The 24,807-nt window shown below is 44.5% G+C and overlaps 1 protein-coding gene across 1 annotated transcript; it reads left to right on the top strand.

Annotated features, from left to right (window-relative positions):
• Positions 1-1,419: 1,419 nt before the first annotated feature.
• CLIC2 (CLIC family member 2) lies at positions 1,420-23,531 on the top strand. The gene is made up of 6 exons (XM_034424062.3): positions 1,420-1,928; positions 9,172-9,281; positions 11,528-11,653; positions 18,224-18,330; positions 20,627-20,808; positions 21,929-23,531. The coding sequence occupies exons 1-6, from the start codon at positions 1,872-1,874 to the stop codon at positions 22,088-22,090; spliced, it is 744 nt and encodes a 247-aa protein (XP_034279953.2). The 5' UTR covers positions 1,420-1,871; the 3' UTR covers positions 22,091-23,531.
• The last annotated feature ends 1,276 nt before the right edge of the window (positions 23,532-24,807 follow it).

Below are 24,807 nucleotides of genomic sequence, written 5' to 3'. Positions count from 1 at the left end.
CGGAGACAGAGAGACACAGAGACACAGAGAGAGACAGAGAGAGAGAGACAGAGACAGAGACAGAGAGAGAGAGAGACAGAGAGACAGAGAGAGACAGAGACAGAGAGACACATAGAGAGAGAGACAGAGAGACAGAGACAGAAAGACACAGAGAGAGAGAGAGAGACAGAGAGAGACACAGAGACACAGAGACACAGAGAGACAGAGACAGAGAGACACATAGAGAGAGAGAGACAGAGAGAGACAGAGAGACAGACAGAGAGAGAGAGACAGAGAGACAGAGAGAGACAGAGAGACAGAGAGAGAGAGACAGAGAGAGACAGAGAGACAGAGAGAGACAGAGACAGAGAGACACAGAGAGAGAGACAGACAGAGAGACAGAGACAGAGACAGAGGCACACACACACAGAGAATGAATGAACGAATTTCAGCAAGCTATGCTCTCTTTTAGGATCCATTCTATCCTCCATTCTCAAATCTAACTATCTGTCTGTCTTTCTGTCTATCTGTCTCCATCCACCATTCACCTACTTACCCAGCCAGCTATCCACCCACCCATTCATCCAGGCATCCACCCAATTGTAATTCATGATAAAATGCTCTATCAAACGGGGAATTTTTATTCAGAAAGACCATCCACTCATGTTCTTCTTCTCCTTGGGAAGAACACCCCACCTCTTCTAGCTCAACGGTCCGTGGTTCTCTCTTTCTAGAGAGCTTTCTGGAGTGTGACTAGAACTGGTTGGGAAGTGGGATCGTTTCTCTGTTCGCCTCCACAGAGGCCTCTATGATCCCGAAATTATATTTTCATTCCTGTAAAGTTTGGAATCGCTCCAAATAGTTAACAGTAGCAGAGTTGGAAGGGACCTTGGAGGTCATCCAGTCCAACCCACTGCTCACGCAGGAGACCTGTACTAGGGATTCGAACCGCCGAACTGCCGACCTTTCTGATCCACAAGCTTGGTGTGTCTTAGCCACTGAGCCACCTCGTCAGGCTATTTTGTTACACCATTCCTTTGATTTTTTTTTTTTATTTGATTTATATGCCGCCCTTCTCCGGAGACTCAGGGTGGCTTACAATGCGTTAAGCAATAGCCTTCATACTTTTGTATATTTATACAAAGTCAGCTTATTGCCCCCACAAACTGGGTCCTCATTTCACCTACCTTTGAAAGGATGGAAGGCTGAGTCAACCTTGAGCCTGGTAAGATTCGAACCTGCAGTAATTGCAGGCAGCTGTGTTAATAACAGGGTGCTTTAGACCACTGTACTACCAAGGCCCTTGATTCATGGACAGGGGGCCATTTAGCTAGGTAAAAAGTTCATCATATGGGAAATGAGTTTGTAAATAAAATGTAGGATGTCCTTGAGTGCAGGAATTCTTGTGCAGCAGAAATACATGAAGTGATTGACCTCTCTATCTACTGAGGTACGAGATGCTTCCCGGCTCACTTCCTGTTATAGAAATTCTGGCAGCTGCGGAGTGGCACTCCAGCGAAGGACTTATTCTGGGTTGCTTCTCTGAGAAATAGACATCTGGTTCTTTTGATATCCCAGAGAAGAACGTGGTATGTGGCTTTCTGATAAAGCGTGTTGCTGAGTCATGGCTGGGGAGGTCTTTACGGAGATCCCCGTCCGGCTGGTAGCAGGTTGCTCAGCTCACCGTCCTCGTCACGACTTCTGGCTGAGACGGGACGAGCGAAGCCGCTTCCAACCAAGGGGGATTTCACTGCCATGAAAGGCCACCATCTTCCCTAGAGAGTACCCTGCCCTGAAAAATTACCCAGCGCATCAGTGGGGAAGACTTGTGGCAAACCGTCCGTGGTGGAAGGAAGTTCTCAGCAACAGTTGGTGGCCAGCTTAAAGACAGGATGGCGAGTTGGCTTCGTAATCCCCTAAAGGAACCAGAGATTGAGCTGTTTGTAAAGGTCAGTTCCTATTCGTTGCAAAGATAGGCTTTGGGGCAGGTGTCAAAGACTTGTTAAAAAATAATAATAATAATAAGCAAGCTGTGGGGCAGAATACCAGAGGACTGGCAAACCAGAACAGGAAATCGTAAACGTAATGGGCATGATTGTGTGTGGGTGAGACCTTTAAGTCTAGAAGAATCTACAGTTATGAAACTATGCTACTACATGGGTTGATTAAATTAAGGTTTCCGGACATTTGATACTTCATGAGCTCCAACTTACTAACTGTTTGGTTAAGAGCTTGGGTGTGGCCATTAAGAAATCTTGTCCAAGACCTTGGCTTGGAGTTGACCAAATGTTTCAAGAGCTCATTTTTTTGCTGACCAAAATACTTTTTTTGGCCATTGACCGATGTCATGGGATCTCGTTGCAATCCATTCTTACTACTGGAGAAAGGTAAATGTAGCATGGACGAGAGGACAGAGGTAGGATGGAAAAAACTCCTGTGAGATCTATCCAGAGATGACACTTTATACTTAGGTGTCCCTGCACCGTTGTGTAACTCATGGTGGGAATTCTGAACTCTGATACAAGAACTTGAACTGAGTTAGAATTCACAAGTAAACTTAACCCTGTCCTCTTAGGGAAGCAAAAATCAGAGGTGCAGTTTCCTTTCTCCGTGTGTTAACCAACTTATGGGACAAGTGTGCCTGAGTTAATGATTTACGAGAAGTCATTCTCTTTCTAATCCTTTTTTAAAAATTATTATTCCTTTTGTCTTCTCCCTTCTCCTTCCAAAACAATTGTGTGCAAATACCATACTCCATGCACTAATACGGTTCTGACGAAATGAATTCCTATCCATAAAAACTGATGCCACAATAAATTGGGTGGCCTTTTAATAACATCGGTTAGCTTCACTTTGAAAAGATTCCATCCTTACACTGGATGGAATCCTATACAAAGAATGAAGATGCAAAGACATCTTCATTCTTTGTATAGTTGTGACTCATATAATTCACCTTTCACAACTGCCTTCAGTCTTCCCCCCCCCCCTTTTTTTTTTTTTTTTGGATCAGAGTTTTGGCCAGGGAGTTACCATGTTTGTAAGTAGCAAATTGCTCTTACTCAAAATCTGCACCAAAATACAGAAGGAATTTTCGTTTTTCTTAACGGCCCGAGGCAGATCTTCCTAGCTTGGGCCCAATAAATCTAAAGAGCAACTGATTTAAAAAAAATTGATAGAGCTCATCCTTCTGTGGATTTCTGTGGAAACCATCGTCTGTGGTAAGAGCTGTGGTGGCGCAGTGGTTAGAATGCAGCACTGCAGGCTGTGTTCGAATCTCACCGGCTCAAGATTGACTCAGCCTTCCATCCTTCCGAGGTCGGTAAAATGAGGAGCCAGATTGTGGGGGGCAAGAGGCTGACTCTAAACCACTTAGGGAGAGCTGTAAAAGCACTGTGAAGCTGTATATAAGTCTAAGTGCTATTGCTATTACTGTTCCTATAGTTAATTCTGCCCATTGCCAGCAGTTCGATCCTGACCAGCTCAAGGTTGACTCAGCCTTCCATCCTTCTGAGATCGGTAAAATGAGGAGCCAGATTGTTGGGGGGGCAAGAGGCTGACTCTGTAAACCACTTAGGGAGGGCTGTAAAAGCACTGTGAAGTGGTATATAAGTCTAAGTGCGATTGCTATTTCTATAGCACACTAGACCAGTATTTCTCAATATTTCTCTTGGGAACTTTAACGTGTGTGGACTTCCCCAGCCTGCTGGCTGGGAAATTCCAAGAATTGATGTCCACACATCTTGAAGTTTCTCAAGATTGAGATGCACTGTAGCAGAACGTGCTGTTTTGCCGTGGCATTTTGTTTGAACCGAAATTTATTTATTTATTTATTTATTTATTGGTTCGATTTATATGCCGCCCTTCTCCAGAGACTCAGGGCGGCTTACAATGCATTAAGCAATAGCCTTCATACTTTTGTATATACCTGCTTAGTAGGGCTTTGCCCCCCCCCAAACGGTGTTCTTTTTATACAAAGTCAGCTTATTGCCCCCACAATCTGGGTCCTCATTTTACCTACCTCGAAAGGATGGAAGGCTGAGTCAACCTTGAGCCTGGTGAAATTTGAACTTGCAGTAATTGCAGGCAGCTGGCAACTATTTAACAGCGCTTTAGTCCGCTGCACTATAAAGGCTCCTCCTAAACCAGGCTTTTAAGCCTTTACCATGTTTGAGTATTGAGTTGAACGTTACTGAAGTGTTTAAAAAAAGATCCTTCAACAAATAAAGACCTCACGCAACATGTAAACTAACTATGGTTCCTCAGGTGTGCGATAGACAAGTCACTCTGCTTTCAGTGTCTTGATTCTGCCATTTGCCACAATTTGGTACTCAGTTCTAGCTGGTGGACCAATTTTTGGTTCTGCAATAAAAAACTTTGGTTCTAATTTACATGAAAGCTGGGACATGACCACGGAAGTGAAGACAAGGCTAGAGAAAGCTCGAACAGCCTTCTTCAAAATGAAAGAGGTCTTCTGCAGTCACGACATAAGCCTAAAATTGAAAATCAGGCTTGTCAGATGTTATATCTTTTCTATCCTGATCTACGGAGTGGAGAGTTGGTCTCTGATAGAAAGCCACTTGAAGAGACTAGAAGCATTTGAAATGTAGATTTACAGACTGCTATAACATATAAGCTGGGTGGACAAAATCAGAAAGGAGGAGGTGATAAGCCGCCTGGGGAGGCCAAAGGAAATCATCAAAACCATTAAAAAGCGAAAATTAGAATATTTCGGACATGGGATGCGACACCCGGAAAAATACAGCATACTTCACCTTAATCCTCCAAGGAAAGATTGAAGGCAAATGAGGTTCAGGCAAAAGAAAATCATGGCTTCAAAATCTAAGGGACCAGTTTGGATAAAACTCAGCAGCACTTTTTTGTGAAGCTGTTGATAAAAATAGGATGGCCAACATGATCGCCAACATCCGATGACAGCTATGGCACAAGAAGAAGAGAATAAAAACTGACTTGTAAATTTTCCTATAGCCTTCTATATACAGTAGTGGCCAAATTTTGGGAAAAGTGTATTTTTGAGGTTTGATGGCTAATAACACCACTTTTTTTGGTTGGAGTTTCAAGATAATCCTATTCTACTGCTGGAATGGCCTGAGAATAGACCAGACCTTAACCCAATGGAAAATCGATGGAGCCGGCTAAAGAAACTTGTTAGTCAGAAGCGACCCAGCGATAAAACCCAGTTAATAGAAGCCATCATTCAATCTTGGTTTCACATTAGAACAGCTGCAGAACTAAAAGACTTGGTTCACTCTAGGGGAAGACGTTGTAAGGCCATAATTCATGCTAAAGGTTACCCAACTAAGTATTAACTAACATGGTGATCATTTTTGTATATCTCGTTTCTTTTAGGGTGATAATTTTTGTCTATCTCGTTTTTTCTACATGATTCACTTTTCTTCTTTATACTGTAACTGCTATTCTAATAGCAAATCCTCTATAAAAGTTATTGCATTACATTCTTGATTAAATTATCTTTCCATTGATATATAATTGTATGGTACTACTCAGTGGTGGGTTTCAAATATTTTTACTACTGGTTCTGTGGGTGTGGCTTGGTGGGCGTGGCTTGGTGGGCATGGCAGGGGAAGGATATGGTAAAATCTCCATTCCCACCCCACTCCAGGGGAAGGATACTGTAAAATCCCCATTTCCTCCCGATCAACTGGGACTTGGGAGGCAGAGAATAGATGTGGGCATGGCCAGTCAGAATTTTTACTACCAGTTCTCTGAACTACTCAAAATTTCCTCTATCGGTTCTACAGAACTGGTCAGAACCTGCTGAAACCCACCTCTGGTACTACTCCAAAAAAAAAAAGTGGTGTTATTAGCTAGTTTTAGAAAATACACTTTTCTCCAAAGGTTTCCACAATTCTAGCCACTGCTGTAGTATTCCTATAATACTATAAACTGGGACTGTATTTGGGGAGAGAATCCCGCTTTTTTCTTAAAACCAGGAATCTACCTCTTAGGGTTGTGTGCAGGGAAGAGAAGCGGAAAGAAGCAAGCTCGTGAGAAGTCCTTCCCACACTGTATGTTCAGAGTTTAAAAGAACATGCATGGAAAATTCCGATTAGTTCAGCTACCGCTTCCTTATAAGATCTAATCAAAAGGAATAAGAAAGGGGGAAAGAATGGAGAAAATCTCCGATGACCCTTAGACGAAAACGTTTGTTGTTTTCCTTCCACACCTTTCCTTCTGGGGTTTTCCTCCCTCCTCGACACTTTGTGTTGTATCCAACGTTCCCCGCTGGGAAGGACTGCCTGTGCTCAGCAATCCTTTATCTCATTTCCTGAACAACTCACAATCGCGGACCCCGAAGACGAAGAGGGCTACAATAGGTTGGCAAAGCCACATTGGGAGTTTTCGGTATTGCTTTCACCCCTGATCCAAGCCCGCACCTAAGGAAGCGGAAATCATGTGGCTATTTGCTTTGAAAACAGAACAAAACAATCGTACTGGCTTCCAGTTAGAAAACTCTTTTCGAGCAACAGGGATTGGCTTTAAATAGGATTGGGTCAACTTTATGAAGGAACCCAAAGGTGATTTTCAAAAGGCAACTGGGCCTTTCTTGGTTTTTAATCTTTGAAAACCTTTCGCTTCTCATCTCGTTCTGAAGAGGTTTCTTAGATGAGAAGCGAAAGGTTTTCAAGAAAAACAAAACCCAAGAAAATCGAGCTGCCTTTTGAAAAGCACCTTGGGACAACGAGGATCTGGGTGGTTGAGAATCTCCATTGACTTCTGAAGAAGGCAAGAGAAAGCTGCTAAAATCAGAATAACAGAGAGTTGGAAGGAACCTTGGAGGTCTTCTTAGTCCAACCCCTTGCTCAGGTTGGAAAGTCTATACCCATGATGGTGAACCTATGGCATGCGTGCCACAGGTGGCACACAGACCCCTCTCTGCGGGCACATCAGCCGTCGCCCCAGCCCAACTCCACTGTGCATGCGTGCATGCCTTCCACTGGCCAGAGGGTTTCTTCTCTCTGAGCCACCCTGAGTCTTCAGAGAGGGGCGGCATATAAATTGAATTAATTAAATTAAATTAAATTAAATAATTCTGTCGCGCATGGGCCAGGGGTGGGGCACATGCATAGGGGGGGAGCAGGTTGGTTCAGGAGGCTTTCCAGGCCCAAAATGTGCTCCATCTATATGTTTTATTCTATGGCTGTTCACCGCCCTGAGTCCTTCGGGAGTAGGGCGGTATATAAATTCAATAAAACTAAAACTAAACTAAAACTAAACCTGGAAGCTAAAACAGCCCCAGGCGCATGCATGGGGGGGGCATGTATGGGGGGCGCATGCATGGGGGAATGCTCACATTGTATTTTGGGGGTTCGGGCACACATGTATGCTTTGGGCCCTCAGCACCAAAAAGTTTACCCATCCCTGGCCTATACCATTTCAGACGAATGGTTGTGCCGTCTCTTCTTAAAAACTTCCAGTGTTGGAGCATTCACAACTTCCGGAGGCAAGTTGTTCCACAAGTCCAGTGAAATAGGAAGCCCCACAGATGTCTTAACTCCCATCCAAGATTTGTTTGACGGTTATGGAGAAAATGTATAACTCGGGGTTGAATTGTTGGGTGCCTGATGTTCTTTCTCTTTCTCTATTGCCAGGCTAGGTAACTTCATCACCACAATGGACCATTGAGGTTTTGCTGTCTGTTTATATATGACCATTTGCCCAACCGGCCTTCTAAAACTGAACCCAGCATGAGATGGGGACATGTTCTTTAAGGCTCAGCGGGGAATGAAGATGTATCTGCTTGTTTTTTCTGCCCTTTTGTTGCTGTAAAAACTCCACTTCTCCATCAAGTTTCGATCATTTAAACATGAGTTAGTAGCGGACAGCAGCAGCCAAAAAAAGCTAATACAATCCTTGGTTATATAAACAGAGGCATAGAATCAAAATCACATGAAGTATTAGTTCCGCTTTATAAATCCTTAGTAAGGCCACACCTGGAATCCTGCATCCAATTTTGGTCACCGCATTACAAAAAAGATGTTGAGGCTTTGGGGAGGATGAGGGAAGTGCAAAGAAGAGCAACTAAGACGATTAAAGCAGTGGTGAAATCCAATTATTATTATTTTTTTAAATTTAATTTATATGCTGCCCTTCTCCGGAGACTCAGGGCGGCTTGCAATGCGTTAAGCAATAGCCTTCATACTTTTGTATATTTATACAAAGTCAGCTTATTGCCCCCACAAACTGGGTCCTCAATTTACCTACCTTAGAAAGGATGGAAGGCTGAGTCAACCTTGAGCCTTGGCGAGATTCGAACCTGCAGTAATTGCAGGCAGCTGGTCTTAATAACCAGCTTAATAACAGGGTGCCTTAGACCACTGTACTACCAAGGCTCTTTTTACTACTGGTTCTGTGGGCGTGGCTTGGTGGGCATGGGGTGGCTTGGTGGGGGTGGCTTGGTAGATGTGGCAAGGGAAGGATACTGCAAAATCTCCATTCCCACCCCACTCTGGGGCCAGCCAGAGGTGATATTTGCCGGTTTTCCAAACTGCTCAAAATTTCCGCTACCAGTTCTCCAGAACCTGTCAGAACCTGCTGGATTTCACCCCTGGATTTAAGGCCTTGAGACAAAACCATATGAAGAATGGTTGCAGGAACTGACTATGGCCAGTCGAGAGAAAAGAAGGACTAGGGGTGACATGATAGCAGTATTCCAGTATTTGAGGGGACCCACAAAGAAGAGGAGGTCAAGTTATTCTCCAAAGCACCAGAAGGCAGGACAAGAAGCAATGGATGGAAACTAATCAAGGAAAGAAGCAATTTGGAATTAAGGAAAAACTTCCTCTTCGCCGAAGAGGTTGTAGAAAAAATGGTTTTAAAAGTTTAAAAAAAAATTGGCCACACCCACCCAGTCACATTACCCTCCCACCCCCCCACTCCCACCCCTAAAACACATCCACAGAACCGGTAGTAACAAATTTTAGATTTCACCACTGCATCAAGGCATTGTTTCTCGACTGAGTTGATTCAAACAGAAAAGAAATGCTATAGCATGAAACTCCGGGGGTTTAAGCTCTTTGAGGAGAGCAGACAGACAGCATCTAGAAAGCTAGACAATTCGGGCTCAATCTAATTGCTTGTCACGGGGAAAGTGTCACTCAGAACAAATATATCGCTGTTTAGTTTTGTTTTGTTGTTTTGTTCCTATGACAGGCTGGTTTGGACGGACAGAACATCGGAAACTGCCCCTTTTGTCAAAGCCTCTTTATGGTGTTATGGCTCAAAGGTGTCAGATTTAATGTCACCACCGTGGATATGACAAGGTAAGAGGAGAGATGTCCTGCATTCGGACGTTCGTTCGTGAACACAACTGAAGCCTTGCGTTCAAACCAAGCTAGAATCTTGAAAATGACTGATTGAAGAGAATTCTTTATTGGCCAAGTGTTTATTGGTCACACAAGGAATTTGTCTCCGGTGCAGAAGCTCTCAGTGAACGTAAAAACAACAACGTGATAATTCCCAGATCGTAAATCATAAGCTACGATCATAAATCGTAAAATACGAACGATTGATAAATCAGAAGTTACTTATTATTATTATTATTATTATTATTATTATTATTATTAATATTAATATTAATATTAATATTAATATTAATATTAATATTAATATTAATATTAATATTAATATTAATATTAATATTAATATTAATATTAATATTAATATTATTAATATTAATATTAATATTAATATTAATATTTCTATGCCGCCCACTCTCCGAGGACTCTGGGTGGCTTACAACAATTGACAATATACTAAATAGCATATTGCCCCCAACAATCTGGGTCCTCATTTTACCCACCTCGGAAGGATGGAAGGCTGAGTCAACCTTGAGCCGGTGAGATTTGATCCGCTGATCTGCTGAACTAGCAGTCAGCTGAAGTAGCTGCAGTACAGCACTCTAACCACTGCACCACCTCGGCTCTACAATAGTAGTAGATGAGAGATGAGAAGATGGAAAAGATGAGAAGATGACAGGGTGTCAGGGTTCAAGTAACACCCCCAATGAAAGAAAACTCCAAGGCTTGGATTTCCTCAAAGTTACTTTTTATTAGAGATGTCATATTGGCACATCTGGGAAAACCCGAATCTGAAAATTTCCAGGTTTTCCACACCCAAGTGAAAGTTCAAGTCCCTGCCCAGCACCCTCATGTCCATCACATGGTCCAATCATCCACCGTCCAAACTGAAGACACTCCCCAGTCATCCGACTACAGGTGTCAGGGCAAGGCGTCCTTGACTCTCTGAGAAAGGAATGTTATTTTGACTACATATCACCCATATTCTATGCAATTCCCCCTCCCATTTTCCCACAGAAGAAGATGTGGCAGGCCTGACGGTCCAAACGTAAAAGATGGCTTCCAGGTCTGACACAGGGATACAGGTCTGACATAGCAACACAGACTACTACATAGGTCATGGGTCAATATTATTAATGGGACCTTGATCAAATCCTGCAACATATAGTAAGGAAAAGTCTGCACAAAAATGCCCAGGTTTGTGAAAAGATGGTTAAAAGAGGCTGCATAGCTGGGAAATTAAAAACTCAGTTGCAGACATATTTGTGTAAGTGTCCACTAAAACTCAGGCAAACTTAAGATATTTTTCAAGATCGGTGAAGTAAAGTTGAGATTTTTGTCCACCCTTTGCAGGTGGATCTCTAGGGATTCCTAGGAGTTAAATGAAAGGTGATCTTGTTGTGGCCTGCCAGTGGTCAGCGGAGCTGGTGGCAAATTCAGACAGTGAGGAGATTGGGGAGGAACATGGGCCAGTCCTGGAGTCTGGGGAAGGCTCTGATGAGGACTCTGCGTCAGAGGCAGAGATGGGGCCAGGGCCGTCTGACAGTTGTCAGTTGCCTTCGGAGTCGGACATCAATGGGGCAGAAGAACAGCTGAAGCCTGTTCCCAATGTGTGTATGCGCAGAGCTGCCAGGAGAAGGGAACAGGTAGAATAGAATAGAATAAAATAGAATTCTTTATTGATCAAGTGTGATTGGACACACAAGGAATTTCTCTTGGTGCATATGCTCTCAGTGTACACAAAAGAAAAGGTACATTTGTCAAGAATCATAAGGAACAACACTTAATGACAGTCATAGGGGTCGACTCAGGATTAAAGCCACAGGTGGACAGTGAATGTCCCCTCTCATAAGGAATAAAGAGTGAAAGAGGAGGGGAGTTTGCAGGAGACAATTAGTTCGCTTAATTGGCTCATGACTTCTTGCCAAGTTTTGAAGATATCGGCCTGGCAGCTCTCCAAGCAAGATAAGGTCTGTGACTGTAAATTCTCCCTTGCAAGACTTTGCTGGATGTGAATGAGAGGAATTCACAGTAACTTATTAAAAAGGGTTTTTTTTGTCGGGACAAGGAGTCTGCTTCATGCTCTGGGGAAGCAACAGATCTAAGGAGGGGAAAAAAGAAGGTAGGGAGATAAGGTGGGGAGAGAAAATCAAAGTTAGGAGCATCTTTCTTTATTTATTTTCTTCCTCTCTGTTGTAATTTCCGTTTAGGAAACCTGATGAGCTGAAGGATTTGGCCCCCGGTACCAACCCTCCATTTTTAGTCTTCAACAAGGAGCTGAAAACGGATTTTCTGAAGATTGAAGATTTTCTGGAGCAGACCCTCTCACCACCTAAGTATCTTCATTCCCTATTTCAAACGTCCATTCCATTTCTTACTCAAATTTCTTTCCAAATTTTAGTGTAGTGTATATTGGACGTGGAGACCCTTTGAAAGCTCTACATGCAAGGAAATTTCATTTTAAGGCATGCCGGTTAGGTACCTTCAAAGTGACAATAAAGTTATTCTAAGTCTAAAAAAATCTAAAGAATGCCACTTCTCTGAAGGGGTGGGCTTCAAAAATTTTTAGCAAGGGGTTCTCTGCCCTGTTGCTGGGTGGGCGTGGCCATGGTGGGCATGGCCTAGTCGACCTCCTGCACCATGAGGGGGGGTGTTTTTGCCCTCCCCAGGCTCCAGAGGCTTTCCTTGAGACTCCGGGAGGGTGAAAACGGCCTCCCCAGGCTCCGGAGGTCCTCTGGAGGCTGGATATGGACCCGTTTCCGGCATTCTCGAACTTCCAGTAGGCCTGTTTTTCACCCTCCCCAAGCCTCCGCGTGCATCCTGCACTTACCTGCATCCAAAACCGGCCGCATGGGGACTCCTGGGAGGGGCGGGGTGGGCGGGGCCAGCCAGGAGTGGGATTTGGGGGTTCTCCGAACTGCACAAAATCTTAGCTAGAGGTTCTCCCGAACCCCTGCGAATCTCCAGCAGTCCACCCCTGCTTCTCTGTCTCTATCGCCCTATTTCAGCTGTGCATTCTTGGCAGACTCTGTTGTGGGTGGGTGGGTGGGGGAGGCATTTGGGGGGTTTTGTTCCAAGCAAGGCTAAATCTAAATACAGAATAATAGAGTTGGAAGGGATCTTGGAGGTCTTGTCCAATCTCTTCTTTAAAAACCTCCAGTGTTGGAGCACCTACAACTTCTGGAGGCAAGCTGTTCCACCGGTTAATTGTTCTCACTGTTAGGGAGTTTTTCTTTAATTCTAGGTCGCTTCTCTCCTTGACTAGTTTCCATCCATTGTTTCTTGCCTTGTCTTCTGGTTCTTCGGAGAATAGGTTGACTCCCTCTTCTTTGTGGCAGCCCCTCAAATATTGGAAGACTCCTATCAGGTTACCCCTAGTCCTTCTTTTCTTTTGTAGGAAGTTAAAACCCACCCCTCTCCTAGAAAAATGAAATATTTTAGGAACTATTAAAAGGGCAGAGTATTTCCCCTAAAAGGGAGGCAGAAACCCTGCCCCCCCCCACACACCTTTGTCAATGGGCCATTAAGGCCTGAGTCAGTCTATTCTACATAACAAAGATCTACCTCCTTCAGGCAGAACCATTTAATTGCCCTTCATTGCATCACCCAACAAGATTCGACCAAACTTAGCACACAGACAACCTACAAAGCTAGCCATGACCTCTGCCAGCAACCAATCAGGATGCTCTTCCTGTGCCCCAGGAAGTTCAAAGCCAGAAAGGGTATAAAACCGAAGGACTCTCAGCATCTCTTCCCTTTTTTTCCCCACCCAAGATCTCCAAGGCATGTGATCCTGTTCATCAATAGACCTTCTTTCCAAGCAACTTCCAGGAATCCAGTGTGACTTTTCCCCCACTTGGAACTGAACCCAGAAGGATATTTCTTCCAACAATTTATACTAGCCATAGCCAATTTCTGCAACCGTTCTTCATCTGTTTTAGCCTCTAGTCTCCTTAATTATCCTAGTTGCTCTTCCCTGCACTCTTTCCAAAGCCTGTTCCCAGGCCAGGGATGGAATTCAATTTTTTTTTTACTACCAGTTCTGTGAGCATGGCTTGGTGGGTGTGGTGTGGCTTAGTGAGCGTGGCCACCAAGTATCCACCCCACTCCAGGCGAAGGATATTGCAAAATCCCCATTCCCACCCCACTCTTGGGGGAAGGATACTGCAAAATCTCCATTCCCACCCCACTCCTTGGGAAGGATACTGCAAAATCCCCATTCCCACTCCACTCCTAGGGGAAAGATATTGAAAAATCTCCATTCCCACCCCACTCCAGGGGAAGGATACTGCAAAATCCCCATTCCCTTCCCACTCCTGCAGGAAGGGTATTGCAAAATCCCCATTCCCACCCCACCCCAAGGGAAGGATACTGCAAAATCTCCATTCCCTTCCCACTCCTGCAGGAAAGATATTGCAAAATCACCATTCCCACCCGACTCCAGGGGAAGGATACTGCAAAATCTCCATTCCCTCCCCACTCCTAGGGGAAGGATACTGCAAAATCACCATTCCCTCCCCACTTCAGGGGAAGGATATTGCAAAATCTCCATTCCCTCCCCACTCCAGGGGAAGGATACTGCAAAATCACCATTCCCTCCCCACTCTGGGGCCAGCCAGAGGTGGTATTTGCCAGTTCTCCGAACTACTCAAAATTTCCACTACCGGTTCTCCCGAACCTGTCAGAACCTGCTGGATTTCACCCCTGAACCAGGCGCGTTCAAAGGTCTGCTTTGCTCAACGTCATTTAACCTCTGCTTGGCAATTCGGCCATTCTGAACCCTGTTTACACGGAAGGACCGAAGGGACAAAGAGGCATGTTGCAGAGATGACTTCTGGCAGAGAGGCTGCGGTCCAATGGTCCTCGATGAGATGACAGCTTGCAAGAGCCATCTGTTTCCCACCAGGACCGGGGAGGAAACCTGGTGGCCAGAGAGATTAAAAAACAATGAAGGGAAGGGAAGCATCGGACAGAGGACAAATGGAAAGGCTAGGGGGAAAGAGAAAGAGGGGAGAGCTTTCTTGCAAAGAGACACAAATGCCGCAAGAAAGGTCCCATTTGTGGTTAGGAGAAGGGGGGGTAGTTTTGTGCCTCTTTGCAGAGCTGCCGAGGCAGGATTGCCTAAGAAAGTCCCCTCCTCCCTCCTTCTCTCTCTTTTTTTTAAAGAATTGAAAAGTGGCCACTGGAGCCAAAAGAAACGCTCAGCTCCAAAGGTTGGAAGGGAGGCCAAGATGCGCTCATTGTTGGCAGCCACTGTCTGAATTGTCTGATTGCAGCTGCAGTAAACAGGGAGGCTCTTTAAAGGACAAGAGCCCCAAAGGAGAGCATTCCTTGCAGTGCGTCATACATGTATGTGTGTGAGAGAGAGAGAGAGGAGAGAGAGGGAGGGAGAGAGAGAGGGCAGGACCTTCCTTTTTACCAAATAGGAACAGGCAGATCTCTATCTTATAATCTCTCTCTCCTCTCCTTCCCTCTCTCCCCTTTTTTCCTCTTTTTCTCCCTCTCCTTTCTCTCCTCTCTTTCTCTCACACTCTCCCTTTTTTTCCTCTCCCCTCTCTCCCCCTCTCCCTCTCCCCCTCTCTTTCTGTCTCTGTCTGTCTCTTCTTTCTTTCCCATTCTCCCCTTTTTTCCTCTTTCTCTCCCTCCCCCTCTTTTCTCTCTTTTCCTCTTTCTCTCCCTCTCTCCCTTTTTTTCCTCTCCCCTCTCTCCCCCTCTCCTTCTATCTCTGTCTGTCTCTCTCTCCTTTCTCTCCTTCTCTCTCCCTTTCTTTCTCTCCCTCTCTCTCTTCTCTTTCTCTCCCTCTCTCCTTTTTTTCCTCTCCTCTCTTTCTCCCCCTTTCCTTCTGTCTCTGTCTCTGTCTCTCTCTCTCTCTCTCTCTCACACACACACACACACAAACTGCAGTCAATGAAGTGGGCTTGCAATAATGAGTGCCCTTCTGATGTCTCAGACTACAATATAATCCTCAATATTGGCACGATGATATTTAGCTGGGGGAAATAATAAACCCACCCATCGCGAGATGGGCCACGTATAAATTTTAATCAATCAATCAGTAAGTAATGGTGGGAACCGTAATCCATCCCATCCAAAAGGGACCAGGCTTGGGGAAAATTGCCCTAGATTATACCAGGAGAATCATGTTCTTTTTAATGCTCTCGGTTTCTCAGTTACATTGTGGAAACTCACCAGAAAAGGCACTAAAATGTCCAGAGGCAAATGGAAGGATAAGAAAATAGAGATGGCATGGCAATGTTGTCCTCTAGCGGCCAAAACTTTTAATTGCTTGTATTTACCCATCTGTCTCCTTTTTGCTTAGCCTGAATACCACACCTCCTCCTCCCTCTCCCTCTCCCCCTCTCCTCTTCCTCCCTCTCCCTCTCTCCTCTCCTTCCCACTCTTCTCCTCCTCCTCCCTCTCCCCCTCCCACTTTCCTCCTCTTCCCTCTCCTCTTACTCTCCCTCACACTCCGACTCTTCTCCTCCTCTTCCCTCTCCCTCTCCCCCTCTCCTCCTCCTCCTCTCTGTCCTCCTCTCCCTCTCCCCCTCTCCCCTCTCTTTCCCCCTCTCCTCCTCCTCCTTCTTCTCCCCTCCCTCTCCCCTCTTCCTCCTCCCTCTCCCCTCCCTCTCCCCCTCCTCTCCTCACTCCCCCACTCCTCCTCCTCCTCCCTCTCCCCCTCTCCCTCCCACTTTCATCCTCCCTCTCCTCTTGCTCTCCCTCTCCTCCTCCTCCCTCTTCCCTCTCCTCCTCCTCCCTATCCTCTCGCTCCCACTCTCCTCCTCCTCCCTCTCCTCCTCCTCCTTCTCCCTCTCCCCCTCCCGCTTGTTGGGAATGACTTCCACTAACAAAACCTGGAGACTTTATTAAAAGAAAATAATAACAGCCGTTTGCAAAATGCAATGGGTATCCCAGCAGAGACCTGAACAAGGATCTTCGAGCCAGGAAGCCACACCTGGAAATTTCAAAAGCATTACATTTTATAGTTTTCTATCCCGACGCTGCCAATGCCCCTTCTACATCGGATCCAGTGACCCATCACAGCTAATCCAAGGCGCCTTCAGAGACAACATCATCTCTTCCTCTAATTACATGTCCATCAACACCTCCCCATAACTCTACCCATAAAATATTTTGCAAGCATGCCTTTTTCTTATCGCTTTCTCCTTGGCATTAAGGAAAGTCCCCTCTTTCTAACAGTCCTAAAACAAAAGAACATCTATTTCTAACACAACACTTGTTACACTGTTAGATATATTTTTGTGTACTTTCAGCAAGTCTTTTCTCCAACTACTGTGTTTCCCCAAAAATAAGACCCTGTCTTATATTTTTTTGAACCCTGAAATAAGCGCTTGGCCTTATTGCCAGGTGCTCAAAAGCCCGATTGGGCTTATTATCAGGGGAGTTCTTATTTGGGGGGAAACAGGGTATCTTAAAGCAGAATAATGTTTATATGCATTTCTAACCTATATGCATACTATTTTTATTTTTGAATTTTCTTATTTCCTGTACGCTCCCACTCTTCTCCTCTTCCTCCTCCTCCCTCTCGCTCTCCTCTTGCTCCCATCCTTCTCCTCTTCCTCTTCCTCCTCCTCCTCCTCGCAGGTGAGAGGACCTGCAACCTTTAATAATTTCCAATGCTCGTAAGGAGATTTCAGGTGATGCTCTTTGTCATCCAAGTGACAGCAGCTGAAATGCACATCTTAGACAGTCCTGTTCTTTGTGATTGAGCATTCAATTATTTCCTTGCTAAATGTTTCTAGGTTGACCCTGTAGCATCCTCAAATTTCCATTCTCCGTTTCCTGGTCATTGTGATCTAGCCCAGAGGTCTCCAAACTTGGTAACTTTAAGGCTTCTGGACTTCAACTCCCAGAATTCCCTAGCCAGCATGTCTTCTCCACCCCATGGCTGGCTGGGGAATTCTGGGAGTTGAAGTCCAGAAGTCTTAAAGTCGCCAAGCTCGGAGACCTCTGATCTAACCTTATGATAATTGTAGTCCAATAACATCCTTGGTTATTGGTCTAGAATTCTAGAATAAATTGCTTCTTGCAAGAATTAGAAGTTCTCTTGCTTTATAATGGTAGAAAAGAGTGTTTTTTATTTATTACCTATCTACAGTAGTGGCCAAAATTGTGGAAACTTTTTGGGAAAAGTGTATTTTCTAAAACTAGCTAATGACACTTTTTTTTTTTAGTAGTACCATAAAATTATATATCAAGAAAAATAATTTAATCAAGAACGTAATGCAATAACTTTTATGAAGGATTTGCTATTAGAATAGCAGTTACAGTATAAAGAAGAAAAGTGAAACACATAGAAAAAAAATGAGATCTATAAAAATTATCACCATAAAAAAAACAAGATATACAAAAATAATCACCATGTCAGTTAATACTTAGTTGGGGAATCGTTAGCATGAATTGCAGCCTTACAACGTCTTCCCATGGAGTGAACCAAGTCTTTTAATTCTGCAGCTGTTCTAATGTGAAACCAAGATTGAAGGATGGCTTCTATTAACTGGGTTTTATTGCTGGGTCACTTCCGACTAACAAGTTTCTTTAATCGGCTGCATAGATTTTCAATTGGGTTAAGATCTGGGCTATTCCCAGGCCATTCCAGAAGTGGAATAGGATTATCTTGAAATTCCAAAAAAAAAAAAAGTGGTGTTATTAGCCATCAAACCTCAAAAATACACTTTTCCAAAAAGGTTTCCACAATGTTGGCCGCTATTATAAGGCTGTGGTTATTCAGGCTTTTGATCTCAGGTGTATCATCGTAACTTTCTCTGCTTTAAAAATCTTGTCTCATTGCTATTCCAAGATTGATTTCTAAAACAGTGATTTTGAAGCAAATGTGTTGTATTATTCATTGGCGCGGAAGAAAATTAACTTCGCATTTTCTTGTTAAGGTACCCACAGCTCTCTCCCCAAAACAAGGAGTCCGTGGATGTGGGCAGAAACATTTTTGCCAAATTCTCCGCGTACATCAAGAACCCCCACAAGGAAGCAAATAAAAGTAAGGAAGGGGGAAAAACACAGGCGTGTTTTTCTCATGCGGGGATTTTTTTTTTTTTTTAATATCTCTTACAAATGTTTTTGTCCGATATGCAAAATTAGTCCTTGGCTTACAACCATTCGTTTAGTGACTATTCAAAGTTACGACAGCACTGAAAAAAAGTGACTTATGACCAATCCTCACACTTGCAACCTGTTCTGTCCCCCATCCTCACACAGACAAATGCAATATCCAACACAATAATGTATTGTATAAACAGACCAGAATTCCTGGCAGACGAGAGTTCTGGCAGCTACTTGTAAAATGCCTGCCAAATCCAATTAGTACTCCCAAAAAGCAGGAGAGGCCTTATCTGCAGTCCGTTTCCAGAGCAACAAATTATCCACAAGAGTTTAGTCCAAAATATATCTGAGCCGAAGTGCAGGATTCACGATGTGACTCTTTAGAGTTTAAACGTTTGTCCATCACAAAGCCTGCCGAGCAATCATGCCTCTTTTTATCCCTTGTGGGGCGTGGCTCAGTGACTCAGCTCAATCCATGGTCCTCGCATGCCTCTTCCTTTGCTGCGCACGCTTCTCCCTCCGACGCTGCCTGGGATCAAGCCAAGATTCATCAGTATCACTCTCTATCAATGGGTGCTCCGAAATGCCTTCCTCCTGGCACATCCCAGGCTGTTCCTCCTGGCCTTTGGATGGAACCTGAGGCATTGCCAGAGAGGAAGGTCCTGGAGAGGGAGGCCTTGCCAGTTCCTCCCCCTCACCTTCTGAGTCCTCTTCCTCCATGAGGACAGACTCGGGAGTCGGAGTCACAACACTACCATTCCCCATGTTCCCCTGATCAAAATTGTAGTGCTTGGCAAACTGGCATGCATTTAGAATGATTCAATGTCCCACGTAATGGGATCACCATTTGAGGCCTTCCCAGATGGCTCCTGAAAAGCCCAAGTCAATAGTACTTACGTACTTTCCGCCGGGCCCTCAAAACTTTTTTATTTCAACAAGCCAGGCTGACCTAACTCTCCAATTGTTTAATTTTAATTTTAATTTTAAATGGGGTATTTTAATTGTTGGGCCAAATTGTTTAATATATTTTTAAATTGTTTTTAAATTTTGTATTCTATGTTTTTTATTTCTGGCTGTTCACCACCCTGAGTCCTTCGGGAGAAGGGCGATATATAAATTTAAATATAAATAAATAAATAAATAAATAAATAAATAAATAAATAAATAAATAAGGAAAGCTGGTTTCGCTTAACAACCGCATGATTCACTTAACAACTGTTAAGTGTACAGAAAGATCCTGTTCTGCCCCAGCTACAGATCCCAAAGAACACAGCACACACAAACTCTGAACAAAACTTAGTTTACTCAAATAACGCAGTTTTAGCAAATGCCGGCTGTTAATAAGCGTTCTTAACAGCCTGCCAGAATTCCACAGATAAGATAGTCAGAGTCTTACTGGAGTTGGCAGAAAGCCCAGAAGCAAGGTTGCAGAGACATCCCGACGCGATGATTAGCGAACTAAAGTTGTTTCCTGCAGCTTGTTACAAGCTGCGTTCTTTCTTAAATAGGCTAAGGGAGTGGCCAATTAGCCCCAAGCCTTACTCTCGAGGAGCCCTCCTCCTGAGGAGCCACTCCTGCCTTTTGGCAACTCTGCGTGCCCATGCATTGAGAAGAGGCTCCTCCTCTTCATCCTCTTCATTTAAGGGAGCTTCTGGAGGTTCTGAAAGCCCTGACTGAATCCCTGCCTCTGGCACCACATCTTCTTCAGCCTCCTCGCTGTCTGACTCAAACGCCGGCTGCACAGGCTGCTAGCGCAGCACCACACCAGCCTCCTCGTCGTCGGGATCAGCAACAATCCGCACAGGCCCCTGGTGGGCCACAACAGATCCATGGTGGCGCAGCGGTTAGAATGCAGTACTCTAGGCTACTTCTGCTGACTGCCGGCTGACTGCAATTTGGCAGTCCGAATCTCAATCTCAATCCAATCTCACCAGGCTCAAGGTTGACTCGGCCTTCTGTCCTTCTGAGGTTGGTAAAATGAGGACCCAAATTGATGGGATCAATATGCTGACTCTGTAAACTGTTTAGAGAAGGCTGTAAAAGCACCGTGAAGCGGTATATAGGTCTAAATTCTATTGCTATTGCCATCACAAAACCGGGCGTGACTAATTTAACAACCATCTTGGTTAGCAATGGAAATCCTGGTCCCCACTGTGGTAAATCAAGGACCATCTATAAGCCATTAGAATTGAAGAATGATGCATTGGTTTCCACGTCTTTTTCTTGTGCTTCAGGTTTGGAGAAAGGTTTGCTGAAAGAATTCCAGCGCTTGGATGATTACTTAAGAAATCCCCTGCCTGAAGAAATTGACCAGAACTGTGTTGAAGACCTTCTGGTTTCTGAAAGGAAATTCCTGGATGGAAACCGAATGACATTAGCAGACTGCAACCTTCTCCCCAAACTCAACATCATCAAGGTGAATGTAGTTTGCTCTTTGCTGGACCTTCATTTCTTTTTCTCAGATGAGTTATAGCCCTTTAAGTTTTGTCTTCCTTTCTCATCCAAATTTGTGGTGAAGCAGTTTATTGCTGAATTATAATAGCAACCCTTCGATCTCAGTCTCTCCAGCTCTATTGTTTGGAAGTTTAGAAAGGAAGGAAGGAAGGAAGGAAGGAAGGAAGGAAGGAAGGAAGGAAGGAAGGAAGGAAGGAAAGAAAGAAAGAAAGAAAGAAAGAAAGAAAGAAAGAAAGAAAAACATATATCTGAATAACATATATAAATTTAACACTATAGATCCATGATGGCGAACCTATGGCATGCGTGCCACAGGTGGCACACATAGCCATATCGGTGGGCACGTGAGCTCAGCTCCGGTGCACATATGCGTGCTGGAAAGTTGATTTTTGGGCCTTCTGGGCCCACCAGAAGTTGGCAAACAGGCCATTTCTGGCCTCCGGAGGGCCGTTTTCGCCCTCCCCAGACTCCTAGAAAGGCTCTAGAGGCTGGAGAGAGCAAAAAACAGGCTAACCATGCCATCGTGTGCCAGTAGCGGGGGGAGGGGGGGTCGCACACACATGCACGGGGCAGGGTACATAGAATTATGGGTGTGGGCATGTGCACCCGGCCCCCTGCTCCTGGCGTGCAATGGCAAAAAGGTTAGACATCACTGCGATAGATAGATAGATAGATAGATAGATAGATAGATAGATAGATAGATAGATAGATAGATAGCTGAGCTGAGGCAGACTGGAGCCAGGGCGTGTCTTAGTCTACAGCTTCTGAGTCTGTGCAGAGAAACTGAAACCACAGTGTGTGAACTAGTCTGCTCTGCTGAAATGAAACTAACTGTTCTCTCCTGCCTTGTGTTTTGCCTGTAACTTCTACCACATTGAAGAATCAACTATTGATACTGTAAATACGTCATCTGTTATATGTATATAAAGAAGTTAATGAATCCAGCTGAATCAGTTACCTATGTGTGCTTCTGGATCTGATTTTTTCAAGAAACTCTGATACACTTGGCTCTGACCCTTGGTGATCTGCTCATTTTCTCACTGGCATCTTTTTCTTCATTGGTTCTCTCTCCCACTTTCTAGATTGCCGCCAAGAAGTATCGCAACTTTGAGATCCCTTTGGAGATGACTGCGGTTTGGCGCTATCTCCACCATGCTTATGCCCGGAATGAGTTCAGCCACACTTGTCCAGCTGACGAGGAGATTGAACGCACTTATGCCAGCGTGGCTAAGAAGATGAGCTAAAGACTAAGCTCTGGAAGTTGGTGCCTGCAAAGGTCTACCAGCGAGTTGGGTGTGCAATACTGCCCCCCCCAGCTGAATATTCTTCATATACTAGTCTTTAAAAAAATACTTTGTATTTTTAGGAGAATTCGTTGTAGTCATCTTTTTCTGCCAAATCTTTTGACCATGAGTTGGTCATATATGAGAGACTAGCTGGATACCCGTGCTCCGCTATGAAACTATGTGATCGGGCTTGAAAAATTGACACTTAAGCATGAAAATTAATGAGTAGTTATAATCGGTCTCTCCTCTCCCCTTCTCTCCCTCAGACTTGCCCCACAGAGGTCTCTCCTATCTTTTCCCCTTCTCTCCCTCAGTCTAATTCCTTAGCATCAGTGTATTTTTCAGGTGGGGGGGGGAGTAGAATGTCTAAACTCCCAGCCCAGACTGAATGAGTCACGCGCTGGCCACACACACGCCCAAGTGGCAGTTGGAACAGAGTTCTTTTCAGATGGGGAGGAGGAGTAGAATTTCTAGCTCCTTAGCATCAGAGCATGTTAATAATAATATAAGAAATACTAATGATCTGATGGTCATTTCGAAAAATCCTTTCTTAGCGAGCACCAAGAAGCCAAGAGGAACGTATGTGCCAAATTTCAAGTTTGTAGGCTTTACGGTTCTGGAGATTTCGTGATGATGCATGAGTGGTATTTCGCTTTTATATAGCGAGATTATTCTTTTGGCGTTTCTTCACCTGCATGTACACTTTTCATGGAGCAAAAGGTAGTTAAATCTGACCCTCCATCGTGGTTAGTTCTAAATTCTGTTAAGAGATTCCGGGACATTTTTGCAAGACTTCCAAGAATCAACTGGATCAAACACTACCTTGTTGAAGAAGATTATGTGCCTCTGCACCTAGGAAGGATATATATATTTTTTCATCCAGTCTTCTAGGTTGGGGGCCTGAGCGCCTTCCTTGCAGTTTCTTCTCTTGGACACCAAAAGTGTCTTCTGTGGTTTCTAGAGTCTCAATATCTTTTTTTATACAGTGGTGACCAAAATTGGATGCAAGATTCTAGGCTTTATAGAGTGGTATTAGTACCTCACTTGATTTCCCCAGCCAGCATGTCCACAAGTCCACAAATCTTAAAAGTTGTCAAGCTTGGAAACCCTTGCTGTAAATAAATAAGAGCGCTCTTTGCAAAGCAAAGATAACAGATATTCATAAAGTACTGGATTCGTTTAACCTAAGTCGTCCTCTCTGAGTTTCTTATGCAAGACACACATTAGGAGTCACAAAACACTAAGCCACAATATCTCTAAGAGCTTTTCGATTTTCTCCGTAGCAACAAGGAAAGGAAAATCCTGGCTTTTTTTAAAAAAAATTAAAATAAAAAATAGATGTGTCTGTTTACTTTGTATTCCTGTAATGATAATAAACTTTATTTTATATACAACCTCCACTGCTGACTGAGATGATATTGATGGTAGTTACTGATCTGTAAAATAAACACACTCGAGTTCAAAGGGTTTCTTCCATCAAATTCAGCTAAAATCTTGTAGCCGGATCAAGAGATGTCAAAATCACACATTACATACAAAAATGCAGAGATCCAACAGAAAATACATTCCAGAAATAATGTCCCCAAGGTGCTTTTTCAAAAGGCAACTGGACTTCTTTTTTTTTTCCCTCGCTTAGCTCGTGCGTGGTGCTTCTGCGCATGTGCAGAAGGATCTGGGCATGCGCAGAGTGTCCATTATGACATCCAGGCTGGTGTTCTGTCCCCGTCCCACACACACACACCAACAGACGTCCAAGAGTTAAAAACCAAACCAGCCGACAAAATCCTTTTCCTTATGATAACGGAACTTGGCAGCAACCTAGTGGCTGCCTGCCAAGAGTTTATTACTCACGAAGGGAAGAGATAACTTCTCTCCGCTTTTGGTACATCAAAGTAAAATGTTCAATAATTACAGTGTAAATTAAGTCCAAATATAATCCAGCAAAGCCTATAGCAAAAGTCCGGCAATGCAGAATGGCATGGAAGCTTTCAGCTTTGTTCGTCACAAGGCTTGACTGGCCACCACGCTCCCTTTTATACCCTGTGGGGTGTGGTCCAGTGACTCAGCCTAATCTCTGGCATGCCTCCTCTTCTGTTGTGTGCGCTTATCTCTCCGACGCTGGCGTGGATCCAGCCAAGACTCATCCCCGTCACTGTCCGACTGTGCCTGCACAGGGATACCTGGCTCCTGGCCAATCTCTTTTCCGTCGGGAGACACCTGAGGCATTGCCAGAGAGAAGGGTCCTGGAGAGGGAGGCCCAGCCAAGTCTTCTCCTTCCTTTTCGGAGCCTTCTTCCTCCGATAAGATGGGCTCGGGGGTCGGAGCCACAACAGCTGGTGTGCAGAGCCTCCTGCCACCGCCACCACTGCTTCTCATCCAAGAAGCTTCTTCAGTTCTGACTGAATGGTGGAGAATGGAAGCAGTGGTGGGTTGCAACCGGTTCACCCCGGATCGGGAGAACTGGTAGCAGCAGCAGCAGCAGCAGAAGGCTCCGCCCACCCGACCGGATGCTTCTGCACATGTGCGCATGCACCCACGAGCGAACCGGTAGCGATGGGTTTTGAAACCCGGCCCTGAATGGAAAGATTGATATTCCTTTGCAGTCATCTGGTCATTAGTACTCTCCCTGAGTGATAACGGCAAAGAATATCAATCCTTCCATTCTCCACCATTCA

Source organism: Pantherophis guttatus, chromosome 12, assembly GCF_059756535.1.
Source record: "Pantherophis guttatus breed Tessera chromosome 12, ASM5975653v1, whole genome shotgun sequence".
Classification (NCBI taxonomy): domain Eukaryota; kingdom Metazoa; phylum Chordata; class Lepidosauria; order Squamata; family Colubridae; genus Pantherophis; species Pantherophis guttatus.
This window is presented reverse-complemented; position numbering and strand designations above follow the sequence as displayed.